General features: G+C 32.5%; 1 protein-coding gene across 3 annotated transcripts in view; it reads left to right on the top strand.

Annotated features, from left to right (window-relative positions):
* The window catches only part of GLS (glutaminase), a 75325-nt gene that overhangs the window by 39207 nt on the left and 15532 nt on the right, over positions 1-20586 (top strand). The window contains exons 12-15 of one of the 3 annotated variants that reach the window (XM_072812741.1): positions 479-655; positions 2507-2638; positions 6104-6196; positions 7242-9877. In XM_072812741.1, coding sequence (XP_072668842.1) covers positions 479-655; positions 2507-2638; positions 6104-6196; positions 7242-7388 — 549 coding nt within the window. In that variant the 3' untranslated portion in view covers positions 7389-9877. Of the gene's footprint in view, positions 1-478; positions 656-2506; positions 2639-6103; positions 6197-7182; positions 9878-20586 lie in introns of those variants that run through there. The other 2 variants (XM_072812742.1, XM_072812739.1) reach the window with 2 other exon arrangements.

Below are 20586 nucleotides of genomic sequence, written 5' to 3'. Positions count from 1 at the left end.
TAGTGTGAAATGTCAGGCATTTTAGCATTTTTTTTCCTTAAAGTGGCAATTTTCATGTAGATGCTATCATAATACTAATGTATGTTTTATCTTAATAATATATCATGACTCCTCCTTTTTCTTTTGATATAAAAAATAATTGTTAGTGTATCCAATAGTAAGTATTAATATTTAAGCAACTTTGAATATCTCTTGGGGCAATTACAAATCTTAGTGCTTAGGGGCTGGCTCTTTCGATTGTTTTGCCTAGTCTAAAAGACTAGATAACTGGGCAAATCAGTAAACCTTAGAGGGGCTTGAACTTTGTTCAAACTAAAATCTTTGGAATGTTATCAAGTTATATTAAAATTTTTCTTGGAAGAAAGATTACAGATCTGTATGAGATACCAAAAAAACTCAGATTTCCTTAAAAGTCAACTGTAGTATGAAAAATAATGTGAACCTAAATTTTTAGAATTCAGTTTTTTCTTCCTTTTAGCTATGCTCCATTGAAGTAACTTGTGAATCAGCCAGCGTGATGGCTGCAACACTGGCTAATGGTGGTTTCTGTCCAATTACTGGTGAGAGAGTACTGAGCCCTGAAGCAGTTCGAAATACTCTAAGTTTGATGCATTCCTGTGGCATGTATGATTTCTCAGGGCAGTTTGCCTTCCATGTAAGTAATTGTTTAATCTTAATTTTCTCTTGCTAGAAACTAGTCTGGACTAGTTCTTTTGAAAATACTGTTTGAACTTTGGTTCTCAAGCAGACATTAATTTTTGAGAGAGAGAGACACTTTTTCAAGGTTAATTTGTTACAGACTTGGTAAGGAATAGAGTTAAGGAGTCTGCAAGATATTCTAAAGAACTTGAAGTTTAATTTATAGAACCTCATCACTTGTACTTACAAGGCATTCCAATGTAACAGGGTTGGTACAGACATTATCTGCTTTTTCTTGTTAAATATTTAGCATTATGGCGATTACATATCTCAAGAATTCCTTAAGTTCAGAAGGAACGCATAATTGTAATGTTTAATATCTTTGGTTATGTTATAGATTTTTTAAAGCACTTAAAGTGTATTTAACAAAATATACTGCTTTAGGCTCTGTTGTACACTTGTGAACATTTGTGTATGCTTGTGCAATGAATGTATAGACTTTCTTACCTCATTCTGCCTATGTGAAGACATAATGCCCTAAAAAATTTTTTTTTAAGATTTTATTTATTTATTCATGAGAGACACACACAGAGAGGGGCAGAGACACAGGCAGAGGGAAAAAAGCAGGCTCCCTGCTGAGTATGGAGCCCAATGTGGGACTCGATCCTGGAGTTCTGGGATCACGCCCTGAGCCAAAGACAGACATTCAACCACTGAGCCACCCAGGGTCCCAAAAAAAAATTTTATTTGAAAATTTTAAAGCAAAAATAGAGAAATGCATTTAACATTACCCATTACTCAACCTCGATAATTATCATTATATGACCGATATTGTTTATCTTTATTCCCCACCCCGCCATAGTTTAATATGTAATTCTAAATAAGGAATTAAAAAAAAAAGTAGCATTATTACATTTTTTAAAAGATAACATCTTAATCTTTAATATCATCAAGAATTTAGTGTTCAGATGATCCGGATTGATTATTTTATAATTTCCTTGACTTGGGATGCAAATATGGGCCATATGCTGTGATAGTTGTATCTCCTCTTATTATTATTTTTTAAATCTATGGTTTCCCCCTTGATGTTTTTACTTGTTATTTTTAGTTGAAAAAACTAGGTCATTTATCCTGTAGTTTCTCACAGTCTAGATTTTGTTTATTATATTCATACCATTGTCCCTTGTATCTTGTATTCCTTATAAATTGGTATATCCCATTCAGATGATTTTTTTTCTTTCTTAGATTCTGTGCAAAATTACTTCTAGCAATAGGTATTTAGTAGCTGAATGTTAGTAAGCCATTAGTGAATACTGTCCTGATGATACTAATTTTGTCTTTTATCATAATTATTGTCAAGTGTTCCATAATGTGAACTTAAAAGTTTTGAAGAGGATTAATTTGAATTAATCTTCTCTATTCCTCAGACAATTCTCTGACAGTATGCAGAGAATCTTTTTTTTAGAATCTTTTAAGAAGTTATAATTTCTCATTGTTTTCTAGTCATAGAATATTTTTTGAAAGTAATGTTTTATACTTTATTACATATTTATTATAGAATTTAAAATATAGTCCAAAAGAGTAAAATAAAGACATGCATACCCCACAATTGAGATATAATCTACTTTAATATTAGAGTATATCTTTTCAGATTTTTTTTCCATATTCAAATATATCTCAACCGTTCCATAGTGTTTTCTCATTCATTGTATTATAAACATGTCGAAAAATACGTACATTTGTAATGTTGGAATTCTACTGTGTATATGTAAACCATAGTAAGTTTAAGTTCCCTTATTGGGTATAACTTTTCTTTTTTTTTTAAATATTCACATCAATATCCTTTTTTTTTTCAAATTATTTTCAGGTTGGTCTTCCTGCAAAATCTGGAGTTGCTGGGGGCATTCTTTTAGTTGTCCCCAATGTCATGGGCATGATGTGCTGGTCTCCTCCTCTGGATAAGATGGGCAACAGTGTTAAGGGAATTCACTTCTGTCATGTAAGCATATTTTCTTAATGAAAATAATGGTCATAGAATGAAACCATCCAGTGATTCAATGTTTTAAATTTAATTCCAATGTAGTTAACATACAATAATGATATATTAGTTTCAGGTGTACAATATAAGTGACTCAGCAATTCTCTACATTACCCAGTGTTGATCATCATCATCCCCCTCACTTATTTTACCCATACTCCCACTCACCTCTCCTCTGGTAACCAGCAGTTTGTTCTCTGTAGCTGAGTCTGTTATTTGGTTTATTTCTTTTTTGCCTCTATATTTATTCTGTTTCTTAAATTCCGCATACGAGTGAAACCATATAGTATTTGTCTTTTTCTGACTGGCTTATTACTTCACTTAGCATTATACTCTCTAGCTCCATGCATGTTGCAGCAAATGACAAGATTTCATTCTTTTTTATGGCTGAATAATATTGCATTGTGTGAATATGTATATGTGAGTGAGTGTGTGTATGTGTGTATATATACATATATATATATTCATCTGTTGATGGACATGAGCTATTTCCATAGTTTGGCTATTGTAGATAATGCTCCAGCAAACATAGAGGTGTATGTCCCTCAAATCAGTGTTTTCATATTTTTTGGGTAAATGTGAAATTGTGTAATTACTGGATCATAGGGTAACTTTTTTTTTTTTAACTTAAAAAACCTTCATACTGTTTTCCATAGTGGCTGCACCAGTTTGCATTCCCATCAACAGTGGTTTTGATTTGCATTACCCTGATGATGAGTGATGTTGAACTCTCATGTGTTGACCATCTGCATGTCTTTGGAGAAATGTCTGTTCATGTCTTTTATCCATTTATTAATCGGATAATTTGTTTTTTGGATGTTGAGTTGTATCAATTTTGGATACTTACCCTTTATCAGATATGTCATTTGCAAGTATCTTCTTCCATATAGGTTGTTTTTTGGTTTGGTTGATTGTTTCCTTTGCTATGCATAAGCTCTTTATTTTGATTTGGTCTCAATACTTTGTTTTTGCTTTTGTTTTCCTTGCCTCAGGAGACCTACCTAGAAAGATGTTGGCTATAGCCAGTGCCGAGGAGTTACTGCCTATGATCTCTTCTAGGATTTTTATGGTTTTTAGGTCTCAACATTTAGGCCCTTAATCCATTTTAAGTTGAGTTTTGTGTATGATGTAAGAAAATGGTGCACTTTCATTTCTTCTGCATGTAACTTTCCAGTTTTCTCAACACCACTTCTTGAAGAGACTATCTTTTTCAGCCATTGTATGTTGTTTCCTACTTTGTCAAAGACTAATTGATCATATAATTGTGAGTTTATTTCTGGATTTTCTCTTCTGTTTCACTGATCTATATGTCTGGGTTTTTGTTGTTGTTGATGTTTTTAAGATTTTATTTTGAGAGCGAGAGAACACAGCAGGGAGAGTGGCAGGCAGTGGGAGAGGGAGAAGCAGGCTCCCAGATGATCACAGAGCCTGATGTGGGGCTCAATCCCAGGACTCTGGGATCATGACCTGAACTGAAGGCAGATACTCAACTGACTGAGCCAACCAGATGCTGCTGTATGTCTGTTTTTGTGCCTGTACCATTCTGTTTTGATTACTATTGCTTTGTAATATAACTTGAAGTCTGGAATTGTGATACCTCTGGTTTTTTCTTTTTCAAGATCGCTTTGGCTATTTAGAGTCTTTTCGGTTTTATACAAATTTTAGGGTTATTCTAGTTCTGTGAAAAATGCTTTTAGTATTTTGATAGAAATTGCATTAAATCTGTAGATTGCTTTGGATAGTATAGACATTTTAATAATATTCTAATCCATGAGCATGGAGTGTCTTCCATTCCATTGCTTTGTATCATCTTAATTTTTTCATCAGTGTTTTATAGTTCAAAGTACAGGTCTTTCACCTTGTTGGTTAAGTTTATTACTAGATATTTTATTATTTTTGGTGCAATTATAAATGGGATTGTTGGGATGCCTGGGTGGCTCCGTGGTTGAGTGTCTGCCTTCGGCTCAGGGCGTTGACCCCAGGGTCCTGGGATCGAGTCCTGCACTGGGCTCCTTGTAAGGAGCCTGCTTTTCTCTCTACCTGTGTCTCTGCCTCTCTCTCTCTCTCTCTCTCTGTGTGTGTGTCTCATGAATAAATAAATAAAATCTTTTCAAAAATAAATAAATGGGATTATTTTCTTAATTTCTCTTTGTGGTTTATTATTAATGTATAGAAATGTATTGGATTTCTCTATATTGATTTTGTATCCTGTGACTTTACTGAATTCATTTATCAATTCCAGTAGTTTTTGGGTGGAGTCTTTAGGGTTTTTTATATATAGTATCATGACATCTGCAAATAGAGAAAATTTTCTTCTTTACCAGTTTGTATGCCTTTTATTTCTTTTGTTGTCTGATTGGTGTGGCTAGGACTTCCAGTACTATGTAGAATAAAAGTAGTGAGAGTGGACATCTGGTTCTTGACCTTAGGGTAAAAGTTCCCAAGTTTTTTCCCATAGAGTATGATGTTAGTTGTGGGTTTTTTGTGGATGTTGTATAATAATGTCATGTAAGTGGTACCATCCAGTGATTCTATTTCTTTACTCACTTCAGTGGTCTTTTGATGGTTGGCATTCTCCCTACCTACCAGTTACTCATCCAGTAGCTTTCAACTGCTTCATCAGATAGCTGCCATATACTCATTTCCACAGAAAATCGCATTTGTTGAATGCTGATGTTTTACTTGTCATGGTTTTAAAAAGTTTTGTTTTCAAAAGTTGAACTAAAGTTATTAAACTTGGAAAGGTGTTTAAAGCACAACACAATTTATTATAGTTTAATATATCATTGTTAATATGCATGTTTATCCATAAACTACCATGAAAGTCTTTTTTTTGAGGACATAAGCACTGGTAAAGTAAAATTGTTACTACTGTTGATTAGTTCAATATTTTATGTTGCTCCCCAAGTCTTGCTAATATTTCAGCTTTTGGTTTTATGGACATTTATTACTTTTTAGACTCTATATTGAATACCATAATTTTTCTGAAAACTTTCTCAATTAAAATTCTGATTTATTCAGTTTTTTGTATTTTAGAAAAACTAGAGGACATTGGATTGCTTATAGATTACAATAGATTATAACTAGAATATTTATTTTTGTGATGCTTTATGGTTATTTGATAGAATAGTTCTTTCATATGGCCTGTTGGTATAGTGCCTGTTTTATAGGAAATGAAAATTAAACAATTTGTGGTGTAACCCCCAGGGTCATACTAGTAAGCAGTGTTCTCAAGATTTTATCCATGTCTTCTCGTTTTGATTTCAGTTCCCTTCTTGATGTATCATGCTGCTTTATTAACATACAGTGGTATTTTCCATGAGATAGTAGTTAGGTTAGGTTAGTATTAGTGTGATTTCTTTTTTAATATGAAAATCAATAGCCATTGAAGAGACAACTTCTTATACTTGTTCTGTTTATTTATAGGATCTTGTTTCTCTCTGTAATTTCCATAACTATGATAATCTGAGACACTTTGCAAAAAAACTTGATCCTCGAAGAGAAGGTGGTGATCAAAGGGTAAGCAAAATTCTTATTTAGATTATTATGATTTTTCTAAGAGAACATGAGATTCACCTGTTTGAATAGAACTTTGTTAGTGGCCTCATATATTTGCTGATCACAAAGGACTGTACACAAATTGTTGACATTTTTATCCTGGAAACAGTGATAAAGATATTGTTGTTTCATTTAAATTTCAACTGGTTAGCTTAGCAGCAGTGTTTCCCTCCCCACCACCCATTTTCCTATTTTAAGCGATATTTTTAAGAATTGATTCTGTTAAAAAAATAAAAAAAGAATTCTGTTCCAAGAAAACATTAGAAAGTGCTACATGCTATTCCAAAAAAAAAAAAAAAAAAAAAAAGCCTTGTTTTTACTCTTAATATTTGTTAGCTTATAGTCTTGAAGTTTATTTTGATGTGGATGGATATATAAATGGAAAAGGATTATACTACTAGTGAATGACCTTTGAAAGCCACATAGTAAGTTTTATTGGCCACTACAGTTGAGATACTTTGCTATAAAAAATGTTTAATGTAGAATTCTTGATACTCTTACTTTAAACTAATATTGTTTATCAGTGTGTTTGGCTTCATATTATTGCATATACCTGCTTTTTTAGAGCTGATATTTAAGAGTTGGGACTTAAATTTTAGGAACAAGATTTTTTTGTCTTCATAGTTATTCACTGGAACAAGGACTTGTTTTTGAGTTTTAATTAAATTCCTTTACATCCCATCTAGAAAATGTTTTATAGTAATAAATACCTAATTAGACTTGAAGCTAATAGAAATAGAAATTATTTTTAATGCATACCAAGAAAATTTTCCTATTGTTAGTTCCAATCAAAGTAACTTCTAATATATATGAGAATTATGCAAAGCCAACAGAATAGATACTTCCATGAGAGTCAACATGAGTAACATGGAACAAAACATCAAATGGTGGTGGGTGAAAATGTTAACAGATTTTAATAACATTCATTGAAAAATACCGTTTTATAGCTTGGACCTTTCTTCACTCAAGTGCACTAATAAATTATGTATGTTGCTTGAACAACTAGCATTCCTTTGGACCATTGGACTATGAAAGTCTCCAACAAGAACTTGCTTTAAAAGAGACAGTGTGGAAAAAAGTGTCACCTGAGTCAAATGAGGACATCTCTACAACTGTAGTATATAGAATGGAAAGTCTGGGAGAGAAAAGCTAAAGAAATGGGTTCTAGTTTCAGAATGTTCTTCATTTAACCTTTCAAACATCTTTAGCTTTTTTGCATACTATAAATATTTATTTGAGTTTTTTGTGTTCTCATCCTTGGGTGCTGGAGCCATAAAGCTTTTTTTCCTTTTAATCTTTGTATAAAGATAATAGATTAAAAAGTGGATTTGTTGGTCTTTAAAAAAGTATTTATAAATAAGTAAAGCATATTTGCTTTATCTTTAATGATGCAAAAAGGAAAAATTCCTTTAAATTTTTCATGGTATAATTAAAATTTTAACAATCTTCATTTTAAAATACTAACAAATATGTAATTTTTTGGTTCTAAAACCCACACATTGAACTCATAAGTTTCATTACATTTTGTTTTTTCTTTCCCAGTTTTACAACTGACATAATGTCTATAGGAGCAATAGAAAGTTACTTCAATGCTAAATTCAAAACTAAAAAGGCAAAATTAATCCCAAATTATTTAATATAGCAGTAGATTATAAAATTAGCTTAAGGTTTACATTTTATGCCATTTTTTAGTGATAGATTGGCTTTAAATTTTTAAAACTTCATTTTAAATTTTATGAAACACTTTAAAATATAATCATGTCTTTGCTTTTTTTACTTTGCAATTCTTCTTTGTTCTGTCAAAATTGTCATGTACAGGAGTGTCTTATGTTACTAAAACATTCCAGCCAAAGAATCTCAGAAGTAAGATAATGACGTTTCACTGTTAAAAAGCTATAATGGTTACTCAGAAGGAGCAACAGTGAGTGTCTTCAAGTGAAATGTTTACCTGAACAATTTTATTTTCGTATTATCCACATTACTTTTTCTATGTTATATTTAAGTATGAATGGTGAAATCTTGGGTTTTAGCTTTTAATATTTTTATTATCATAATTTCACAAATGCTAATCTTTTATGATAAATTATAATAACATCTCAAAGTTAGCTTTATTTGAACTCTTAGAGTACTTAAATGAATTCAGTCTGATAGTAGTAAGTAAGCTACTAAAATGTTAGATCTGAATCCTTTTGGTTATAAAAATGCAATATTGAGAATCAAAACTTGTTTTTAAAAGAAGGATTATTTTGAATAATTTACAATGTTTAAAGTTTGTCTTGGCAAAGTGATTGTAAAATTCTGTAGGACCTATTCACACTTCTTCCGTCTTCCAGATATCTCTGCTTTTTCCCCACAATTTCTTTATCATAGCTGCAAGGAGTTTTTGTTTCTATTTTATTTATTTTTAAACTTAACAGATTTTGGAGGGCAGTGATGGTCTAGAAGGAGAACTTGATAGTTTTTAAGTGTCATGGCAAATAATGTGATAGATAACATCTATGAAAGTAAATAATGTAGTAAAAAAGGTTTCACTGAGTAATTTAGATACTGTTGCAAATATACAGAAAACTTGATCATATGATGTCTGGTGTTTGGGGACTATGACATTAGAAAAAGAAGTTCCCTTCCAAAGGTGTTGGTTAAAAGCTTTTTGGGCTAAGTTAAGTATTAAATTTAAATATTTAAATATATGTTAAGTTTTAGAGGATTTTTTCAAGGATTTTATGGTTACTTGAATATATCTCTAATGTACAAATGCATATCTCACTGGATGCTTCTGGTTTGGCCATTTATAGAGCAGTGTTTTTTTTTTTTTTTTTGAAGGCCTTGCTTGTTTCTCCAACACCTTTAAACAGTATCATTTGTACTGTGACTTCCACCAGAGCCATTTGCAGTTTGGGGAATGTCTTAATTGATAGATCAGAAAAAAGGCTTTATTTTTCCTCTATGCTCTAAAGTGTTAAATTTTACTATTTCATTTGGAGAGTGGTTTTACTTCATAAAATGAAAATTTAATGTTTCCCATTGTGTCCATATGTATAGATTTCAAAATTATGTTGTTAATTTATGGTACTTCTGTTGGTAAAGAGCAAATGCACACTTAACAGTAAAGTAGTATTAACCTAACCTGTGTGTATAGAATCTTGTGAAGGATGAGCGTCCAGAAATTTTGTAGGAGGGTATCCATATGGAAGAAGGGGGAAGGTACTGTGAATAGGCCTCCAAACTTTACTTTAAAAAAAAAAAAAAAAGGAAGAAAAATCTTTGCCAGATTTAAAGACATTCTTTAAATTGATTCCTTCAGTATTTTTAATACCTTTTCAAATAAAGTTCTTGAAAAGTACCCAGTATTGTGGATTTAACATTTCATGCCATTACTGATTCTTGATATTCAAGCATTTAGGAGTTAGCACATCTGTTTTTCTTTTTTTATTTTCATTATTAACATTTCATTTGAAATGCATATCCTTCCTGAATTACTTTATTTTTAGCATAAATGTTGTGCATTTTATCCTTAGTGTTTGGATTAAAACATTTGTGTTATTTAGCTTTCTTTCATTTGCTTTGTATATTTAAAAATGTACCTTTTATTTTCCAGTATGCCTACTTTTTGTATTGTACAATAAATTTATTTTAAGCTGATTTTATTGTTTTTTTTTGTTTTGTTTTGTTTTGTTTTGTTTTTTTGATGAAAGCAACTCTGGCATTTTAAATATAAAACAAGTATTTGGAATTTTAGCATTAAAATCTTTTATGAAGATACTATTAAAATGCTTTATATTTTTAATTCTGAGGCTGTTGAGATATTAGAAATACTCAAGGGCTTTGTTTGATTTTTTTTTTTTTTTTTTTTTTTTTAAGCAAAGTAGAGTTGGTGGGGTTTTTTGAGGGATAGGTTGCGCTTTCCTGTTGGATGTACTAGAATTATTTGAATAAAGACTTTCCTCCCAAATTTTTTTGGGGTGTTGTTCCATTTGACAACATAAAAAAAAAGTATACCCTATTTACTGTTTCTGCTTTCTGAGGAAGAGTATCACTGATTTTAATGGACTCTCAACTATCTGTTGTCCAGCATAGGAAAAAATATTGCTAAATAAAACGAAGAGTATCAATCATACTACTACTTTAAAATTGTCATTCACAGAGTTAATGTTGAGTGCAAGAACTATAATATAGAAATTTACCTTAACTACTTTTTAAGGAATTTAAGGATTTAAGGAATTTAATTCATTTTTAAGGAATTTTTCAGAAGGAACTTAGTTCTTCTGTATATTTACACAGCATAGTTGGTCAAATATAGTACAGTTGACTCTCAAACACAGGGTCGAACTGCATGAGACCACTTATATAACTTAATTTTAGGCCAGTGCTGTAATGTATTTTATTTTCCTTATGATTTTCTTAATGACCTTTTATTTTCCTAGTGCACTATGTATGTTTTAGTGTACTGCTTATATTCTTGGTCAGTGTAGGCTGTTAGTAGTTAAGTTTTGGGGGAGTCAAAAATTATGTGCAGATTTTCAACTACACAAAGAGCTGGTATCCCTAGTTCCCACCACAAATTGTTCAGGGTCAGCTGCACTTTTCCACCCCAACATTGTTCAAGGTCAACTGCACTTTAAATATTTCTATTTGATCAGATCTATCATTTGCATCCAGAGATATCCCAAATATATTAGAGAATTTTAAAACTATTTGAAGGGGAAATACCATTGTTTATAAGAATTTGTATTTGTGGGATTTTTGATAAAATTCTTTGGGGACTAGTAAATAAGGAGTTCAAGTGTCATAATATATTCAATATGTAATGATTGCTTACTTTTAAAGATACAGTTGGAATTTTTTGTTACTATTTTTAATCCATTTAAAGCAAAGGGAGAGGTGACTCAAAAGAGCTTGGTGATCTTGGTCTGACAGTGTAGAGTTTTATAGGCATGCATGTAATGTGGAAAGAAACACTGATAGATACCGATCTATATCCTGGTAATTTATGTATAATGTGTGGGTGTTACATGTGTATGTTTGTAAGTATATATATATCTGTATATGTCTGTCTATCCATCCAACCATTTATCAGTCCATCCATCTTCTGAAAATTAGCAGCAGTTCTTTACACATAGTGTCTTATGTATCAATGGTTCGTTGCTTCATTCCTATCCCAAGTTTTGTCATAGAAGAACTCTTTTTAATTTATTTTTTATTTTTTTCATAGAACTCTTAACGTTTTTGCTGCCCCCACAATTTATAAAATATAACATATTTCCCTTGTTCAATTTAACTCTAAAAGATTGTGATTCCTTTTGTTGTGCCCATTCACTACCTGCACTGTCAGGGCAAGGGGGTAACAGTATTGGGAAACTCTGTAAGAGGCAAAGCAAGAACTATAAATTTCATGTGGAAGTTGAATTTAAGGCAGTCTCCAAAATTTTTTACATGGAAGGATTATATTCAACTGAAAGTAATGTACTCATTTTCAACACCTTATGGAATAGATTTATTCCAAAAACTGCACAATTTTTATTTTTTAAGAATGTGCTTTGCTATTCTCTTGTGAAAATGTGGGTGTTTGTTCTAACTACTCTTAAATTCTAGAATGTAATTTTTAAAAAAAGGTAGCATGATTTCTGCCTAGTTCCTTTACTATTTTATAGTAAATGTTATGTTTACATTGTATAATAAAACCAAAGCCAGCTGTTGGAGATACAGCTGCTATGATGCATCGTGACCTGTCCTTCAGTTTTCACCTAGATTTCAGAAGAGACTTTTACCTTAGTGTATTTTGCATTCTCTGTCATGGAGCTCAAAGGCAAAATAAAACAGGGAAATATATCCAAATAAACTAATAAGTTCAACCACTTTTATTTCATATTGTAGCATAGTTAAAAACATTTGTTTCTTACACAGATAGAAATGGAAGGAATTTAATTGGACTGGGAGAGGTTCTGTTACTCCTCTTCTCTCTTCCCCTGCCCAAGTAGTTTATCAAAGCGAATTCCATACAGACCTGAAGAAATTTAGAGTTCTACTTAGTCTCTTTTACTTTAGTTTTTAAAACTACTATAAAAGGCATCTTAGAGGGACGCCTGGATGGCTCAGTGGTTGAGCGTCTGCCCTCAGCTCAGGGTGTGATCCCAGTTCCGGGATCGAGTCCCAAGCCTGCTTCTTCCTCTGCCTGTTTCTCTGCCTCTCTGTGTGTCTCTCTCGAATAAATAAATAAAATATTTTAAAAATAATAAAAATAAAGGCATCTAGAGCAAAATCTGTGCAACATAAAACAGCTGGCAAAAATGACATTAAAGGGTCTTTAAATAATAATAGAAAAGGTACTTTTCTATTATTATTTAAATAATAGAAAGTACTTACTTTTTAAATAGAAGATGTTAAAAAAAATAAAAAATAAAAATAGAAGATGTTAAGGAGAATGATCATAAATCTTTAATGAAGTGATTCTATTATACTGTAATTTTAAAATGTTCTTTATATTTTGAAATATGAAAGGTTATTAATTTTAAGGCTTACTTTACCATTTGTTTTGTAGATTGTAGATCCACTTTAGTGGTCTTTATAAGTTGTAGCTGTAGAGATTTTTAAGATCAGCAAAATGGGGGACCCCTGGGTGGCTCAGCAGTGTAGCACCTGCCCTCAGCCCAGGGCGTGATCCTGGAGTCCTGGGATCGAGTCCCACGTCGGGCTCCCTGCATGGAGCCTGCTTCTCCCTCTGCCTGTCTCTCTGCTTCTCTCTCTCTGTGTCTCTCATGAATAAACAAATAAAATCTTTAAAAAATAAAATATGCCAAATGTATAAAGTCTTTGTTGATTAAACTTTTATAATGGCTTTCTAATCAATTAGATTAACCTTTAACTAAAATGAGTGATAGAAAATAGCACTTGAGTGTACTGCCTTTTTTGGTGGTGTCTGGTATTTTTTGCATAAATTTTTATTGAGAACTGTTGTGTATGGGGTAAAAAAAAAAGAACAAATTATGATTCTTGGTGCCAAATGCTGTGATGATACAGTTCGGTTTGGAGGCTCACAAGAAAAAGTAATGAAATGACAAGTTTTGGCAATTGATCTCATAACACTGTTATTAGATTTTCAACTCTAAATCTCATTTACTAACTCAGAAATATTTAGTTAAATCTCAGTGATAAAGGACGACTTGGTATATCTGTTTTTAAGCCAAATTTTAATATCTGAGGATGTGAGTTTTCTGGACATGGTATTATTAAAAATAATTGGTTTTTTTTCATTATTTACCTTCTGAAATACTTCCAATGCTAATACCCCAGATGATTGAAATTATCTGTCAAGAAGGCTTAGCATTTTCCCTTTCTTTCTTTCTTTCTTTTTCTTTTTCTTTTTCTTTTTCTTTTTCTTTTTCTTTTTCTTTTTCAAGATTTTATTTATTTGACAGAGCGAGCAAGTGCACAATCAGGACGTGGCAGGCAGAGAGAGAAGGAGAAGCGGCTCCTAGCAGGTGCAGAATCTGATACAGGGCTCCATCCCAGGACCCTGGGATCAGGACCTGAGCCGAAGGCAGGCACTTCACTGACTGAGCCACCCAGATGTCCCTGGAAGGCTTAACTTTTAAAAGGAAAAGTTCTTAAACAGTTTTAGATTTGTTTCCATATTAACATGTCTGGTAATTTTAAATCTCTGTCCCGTAATTCCACTTTGGAACCCTGAGTTACAGTTCTAGTTCATATTCTCTAAACAGCTGAAGAATTTTTTATTTTTAAAACATAGTTCAGCCTTTCTAGATCTTTGATGTTCTTTCATTTATCATAATCTCATAATTTTTTAGAATTTGATGATTGAGGGGCACCAGGGTGACTCAGTTGTGTCCAACTCTTGATTTCGGCTCTGGTGTCATGATCTCAGGGTCATGAGATCAAGCCCCAAGGTCAGCTCTACCCAGGGCATAGAGCCTGCTTAAGATTCTCTCTCTCCTACCCCCTGTCCTTCCCCCAGTTGCACGTAAGCAAGCTCTCTAAGAAATAATGTAAATAAGAATCCCATAACTGTGCTTGAAAGTTAAATAAATCCTAAAGTTTATCTGGTGCAAACTCCGACTTCAGTCAACCCCCTTTTCCAGATTTCTTAGCACCTTGCTTTCTCAGTTGACATATGTAGAATATTTTTTTTCTCTGTCTTCATGGAGTTTGGTCTGTTTTGTGTTTTGTTATGACAGCCGTTTGTTTATTGGTTATTTCTAATGAAAAGCATAATTGGCAATAGTTAAAATGACTAAGTTATTTGGCAAACTGATTGTCCCATCAGTGTTTGTTAAAACAACTTAATTGTATTTTTCTAGTAAACAGTCTTATGCCACAATTTATAAAGACTAGTAAAGTTAGAAGTGAATGTTACAATTCTAAATATAAAACATTACCCTGGAACCTTTGAAAGAAAAGTAAGTGTAGCAAAAATGTGGTTCTAAATATAGATGTTGCACCATTTGCTTTTTAAAATAAGTTCCTTTGGGGTTAGGTTATATATATAAGTAAAAAGGTCAAATAAGCAAAAGGTTATGGGAGTTCTAAACAAATGTTTTCTAGAAGAAAAAATCTTTTTCTCTGCAAATTAGCTTTTCTCAGCACATACTATACAAAATATCTAGCTTATTTCCTTTATTTTTAGTTTACATATTGGGATCTCTGGGTGGCTTCAGAACAAGGCACCTCATTTGTCAGTGTAATATATTATTCTATCATGTATATTGTCCTTAGCACTATTTTCCATTTCATAGTTCTGGATTGATTGATTTTTTAAAGGAAACTTAATATTGCTGTTCTTGAAAAGCATTACTTTTTAAAAGCCTTTGTTGACTTAGAAATGTTACAACTTAAAATATTATTTTAAAAAAAGTATGAGTTTCTTCCCAAAATTTAAACTTGGCTAATAGGTAGCTCTTTTTCCCACAAGTTTATGTAGATAAAAACCTGAACTTTTAGGAGACTGGCTCTTACTGAGTATAATCTGCTTGTTTTCACATTATACTTACTAAAGTAGAATGGCCTTGAAGTACTCCCATCAGTTATACTAGTATAACTATTCATATTTGGACCATTCCATTGAAAAAATAAAATTGAAATGATAACTGTTAGCCTTTCGTTAAACTTCTCTTTCTAATTACTAGTTTTCATGATTTTGTATGTGCCTTTCACAAATCATCACTAAGGGGCAATTATTACAAATTATCCTTTGAGGGATTCATTTAATTCCATTAAATGAGATTAATTATGTTGTATAAAACCATGGTATAAATTATTCATTGGACTCCATCAACATTTTGTTGCTTTGTTCTTTTGCATAGTCACAATTAAAGATCCTAATTGAAAAATTCAAAGTATATTAATTTCAAGTATTCTTTTTTAAGCTTTTTTCCCTCATAACTCATTTTTGGCTGAAAATGAGGTGACATAAAAATTACTTCAAAGTTACTCATAAAAATGGGGTTTCATTTCAAGCCTTTGTATTGCTGATATGTTCATTTCCAAATCTTGTTAACATTTGCTATTCTAGGGTTACTTTCTTTAAAAAGTTAAAAACATAAGTGTTAAAATTCAAACTTTTTTCATTATAATAAAGTTTGTTGGTAATTTATTATTTTACCTTCAACTTTGAATGCATACATCTGTGTGTCCAGGTCTATGCACAAGATTTATAATATAAATAAAGAAATGAACTAAATAATGTTTCTACTTCTAATTGAAATGAATGTTATAGTTTTTGAACAATGAAAGTTTATTAACATCTCTTGATGAAATTATAGAACAAGTGATTTGTTAAAATTCTACGATGACTAATACTAATAACCCTTTTAAATCATTCCAATAAAATATTCCTGCATTAATGTCTCTTCTTTTTACCTGAAAGAGAAACTTTAGAGAATGGTTTTAGGAGGTGGGGAAGTAAAGCTTAACTTTCTATTGATGGGTTTGTGAAGTGTTTCAACTAAAACAGGATATTAAAACAAAACTTTTTAATAATAGTATGTATGATTTTTTTTTCACCTGAAGGAGAAACAAAGGAGAAAGAAAACTAACTTGCTGTTTTTAGCCAAGTAATAAAAACTTGAGAAGCTTTAATTTTTATTTTGTCTCTGTTGTGCAATTTTATTTTACATCCACCATATATGTCTGCCACAGAATCAGCACTGCTATTTGTTTGGTATTCCTTATGTTTTGGGCTTTGTCATGTATTAGTGCATTTACCTCATATTTAGGGACTCTGGATAAAGGGCTGTTGCTATGTTTGCCTCTTGAGTTTTGTAGTGTTTGCTTTGCAAAAATTCCCATTCATTGCTGTCATGAATTTTAGAATTTTTTTTTAGTCAGGAATTTGCAATCTTAAAAAAAAAAGGAATTTACAATCTTCTGCAAAAGTTCTTAATAGATTGAAACTTGTGGTTTACCTAGTGTTGTTTGGACTTAAATAGGATCAGTGAATACTGGAAAGTTGGGGACATAGAAACCTAATGTGATACAAGGCATGAAGTTTTTTTTTTCTGGCATGAACTTCTGATTCTTGTTTTCTAACTTAAAAATGCATATAAATTTTCTTCTCTGTTACCTACTTTATTATTTTTTAGAACATAGTATTTACTACAAGTTCTGTGACTTTTTCTCCAGAGTTGGGGTAAAATTGGCTTCAGGAACATGTACCATTCTCATTCATTTTAACATAGGACAGTAATGGTTAGTCTGTAAACAGTCTTAATCGCAGGCTTGAAGTTACCATTTGTTCCTAAAATTGGCAGTGATTTTAAAAAGGATGTCTCATTTATACCTGCTGCCAGAGACCTTGGAAGTCTAGAGTTCCTGTCTCAGTCCCTTATCACAAGAAGTTTAACCGATTAAGACTGAATATACAGTGATGAGTCCTCCAAATTGTGGGCCAAAATTTAGATAATCTGTTTGCTCAGATCCTGCAGTTTTCTGTAGACTTCCCCTTTTGCTTTCAGTATCAGTAATTTCAGTCTGCTCTAGCAACTGTACCTGCCCAATACACCACCAGCAAAAACCTGACAACATCAAATCTTGAATAGCATGACTTTTAACCAGTGCAGTGCTTTGAGAATTTTTTTAATCCTTCTAAAGCCTAAGTAGGAACTATTATTACCTCTATAGATCTGTATAGATCTTGTAAGTTCCCTAAAGTCACAGAACTTTTATATCTATAGCATTAGGATTTGTACCCAGACAGTTTTGCTTCCAGAGCTCATTGTTTTGACCATAGACTATATTATTTCCCATTGCAAGATGTAAGTGGAGCAACTTTTGTCTCCTTGTTAATAAAATTGGGATATTCCATGAGAACGTAAGGACAATAACAGTTTCAGAGTGCTTTGCTAGAACAAAAAGGGGAATTTCATATCAAACAAGGTTATCCTGTAATAATTTCAATTTTCATTGTATGTAATACAGGCAATGTCTCCATCACACGTCCCCAGTATCCTATGATCGTCATATGTGCATGTATTTATTTCATTCATAGAGAAGAACTTTCTATCTCCAAAGATACTTTTGTGATGGGAGGTTATTATTGGCGGGGACGGGGGGAGGCTTTCAGCAGACAGCACATTTATTCTAAAATGTTTGTGTAAGTGGGAAAGTTAAGTCCAATATTACTTAACCACAGCAGATAACAGATCAGCCCTAAATACTACAGTGAAATCGTTTTTTAATTTAGCTTTCTTATAAGTGCTTTTCATTATTTAAAAAGTTTCCTCATTGTATATTTCTACAGCACTAAATATAAATTGCTATATTAGCATTAAAAGCTGATGTTTGTTGTAACTCTTTAAAACTTGTAAGATTCATTTTTAAATCGTTTTAAATCTTTTTGTGTGTCTCCTCTAAATGTCTGTCAGCTAACCTTAATTTTAAAACTTTTGTAAACCGTGACTCCATAAAGCTTTTCTTAAAGCTCAGTTGTAGGGGTTTTCATTAATCTTACATAGAAGAATTCTATGATCTGGAACCTTAACATCCAAAAGTGAATTTTTCTTCGTTCACTTACTTTTAGGGTAAAATGTATTTTGAGACTAGAATGATTCAGTGATTAAAAACAAAACAGTTTGTATTTTCATCTACCATCATTTGTAGTTCTTGTATATGTGATTTATTTTAATGATAAGGTTAGAAACAAAATCACAGAAACATGCCATGTGTACTGGACTATGAAGAAACACAATTCTGCTATTAAATTATATCTAAAAAATGAATTCTTCTTAATTCTAATGCCCTTACTCAGGGAAGCTGGTAGTAAACGTACCTATTTTCCAATTAAATTGTTCCTCCAATATTGCTTTTATAATAATGTAGTAGGATACAAGAGTAGTCAAATAGTTCCTTCTTTATATGATGCTGCTCATCCACTAAAGTGGCTATAAGAAAAGTAACAGGATTGTTCTGGTTTCTAGGCCTCCAATTAATTATTATTAGCCCCAGTTTAATTAGTTAACAGCTTTTCATTTATAATACCAAGAATTTTATTTTCCTCTTGTGTGAGTTTTTTTTCTCTTCACTTCAGGTAGTACATATAGCTCGCCTACCAATATGTCTAATAGATCCCGCTATTTAAGTGCAGATGTGTAACTTTTCCTTTTTTTTTTTTTTTTTTTTTTTGCTTTTTTCCTACTAAGAACTAGTTGTCTCTCCATATTTTACAGGTTTTTGTTTAAGCAGCACACAATTAGTTTAAGATATTTAGTAAATTTAAATTGATGGAGTAGTTCAGATTTTATAAAAATTAGCTTTAGCATTATCCTATTGTTCATTCACTAAGTACTTCTTCAACCAATATTTATTTGTCTCTTTCCTGTTACTTGTTAGATACTGCAGAGTGCTTAGGATGTGTGGTAGTGAATGAGTGATCAAGCCCTTGATGTTTGCAACCTAGAAGGGGATGCAGGTCTTGAATAACTAATAAAATAGCTAAAATGGTGATAAGTGATTTGTTCAAACTGACCCATTTAGATCTAGATTTTTTTTTTTTTTTTAGATCTAGAACTTTTTAGCTTATTAAGGAGGTGAGACGGTATATAGCAAATGGCACTTTTTATACACCTATACAATAGACTTCATGAGATGAATGTACAGTGTAGTTAAAGAACATGCACACTGGTCTTCAGTAAAACTTCTAATGTTTTATTTAAGAAATACACAAATATAATAAATGATAGAAAAGTACAAAGTGCCAGCAGAGGGTATAGCAAAAGACTTCATTTTGTCTGGATGAATAGGTATGGTTGGTTTTTCCTCAAAGGTGATACTTAAGTTTTGCATGAGTTAGAGGAAGGGTGAGGATTATAGGACAGTCTGCCTTGGAGGGACAAGAAGGAGCTCATTTGTGAAAGTGAAAGAAAGCAAAAATGATAGAAGAGTGAGGCAAAGTGAATGGAGATTGGCAAGATCACATGATATAGGGTACTGTGTCCTAACTTTAAGGTACAGAATCCTAGGGCACAACCTCAGAGATTGGTTTAAGCATCTACATTTTTAAACAAGCACCCCAGGTGCTTCTGCTGCAGATAGTCCCCTGAACACAGTTTGGGAAATAATTTACATAGGATCTTACATACCACATTAAGAGTTTTGGACTATGTAAAATGCAATGGGAAACTTTAGGGCTTCTAAGAAGGGGAATGACATGATTTGTCTTTAAAACCCTGCTTTGTGGGCAATTGATCAGAGGCAGACAAAAGTCGAAGTTCTGGGCCTCAGGTGGGACGTGATAGTGGCTTAGAATAGGAAAATAGACATGAGAAAAGTGAGCAGGAGACGCATACAGGAGATGCAGTTGGCAGCACCGAGTGGTAGCATTTGGTGGGTGAAAAGGAGGAGATGTCAAGTGGACAACCAGGTGTTAGTATAAGTGATAGGGGAGATGGAGCTGCATTTCTAAGATGGAGAACATCGGAGAAGCAAACCTTGGGAGTACGGGGAGAAATTAATTTTGATTGTTTAACAATTAAAGGGTATATTTGACTAAATAGATACCAAGAGGATCATTAATAGGGACTTAGATGAATGGGGTTATTTTTCTAATATAACAAGTCGGGGTTGGGATCCCTGGGTGGCACAGCGGTTTGGCGCCTGCCTTTGGCTCAGGGCACGATCCTGGAGACCCGGAATTGAATCCCACGTCGGGCTCCCGGTGCATGGAGCCTGCTTCTCCCTCTGCCTGTGTCTCTGCCTCTCTCTCTCTCTCTCTCTCTCTCTCTCTCTCTGTGACTATCGTAAAAAAAAAAAAAAAAGTCGGGGTAGAAAATCCAGGAAGTGTGCCAGCAATAAGATATACTTAGGCTCCAGCCACCCTTAGTGTGTTGACGTTAGGCCTCCTG

Source organism: Canis lupus, chromosome 36 (assembly GCF_048164855.1).
Source record: "Canis lupus baileyi chromosome 36, mCanLup2.hap1, whole genome shotgun sequence".
NCBI lineage: Eukaryota > Metazoa > Chordata > Mammalia > Carnivora > Canidae > Canis > Canis lupus.
Note: the sequence above shows the minus strand (reverse complement) of the source record. Positions and strands in the feature narration are given on the sequence as shown.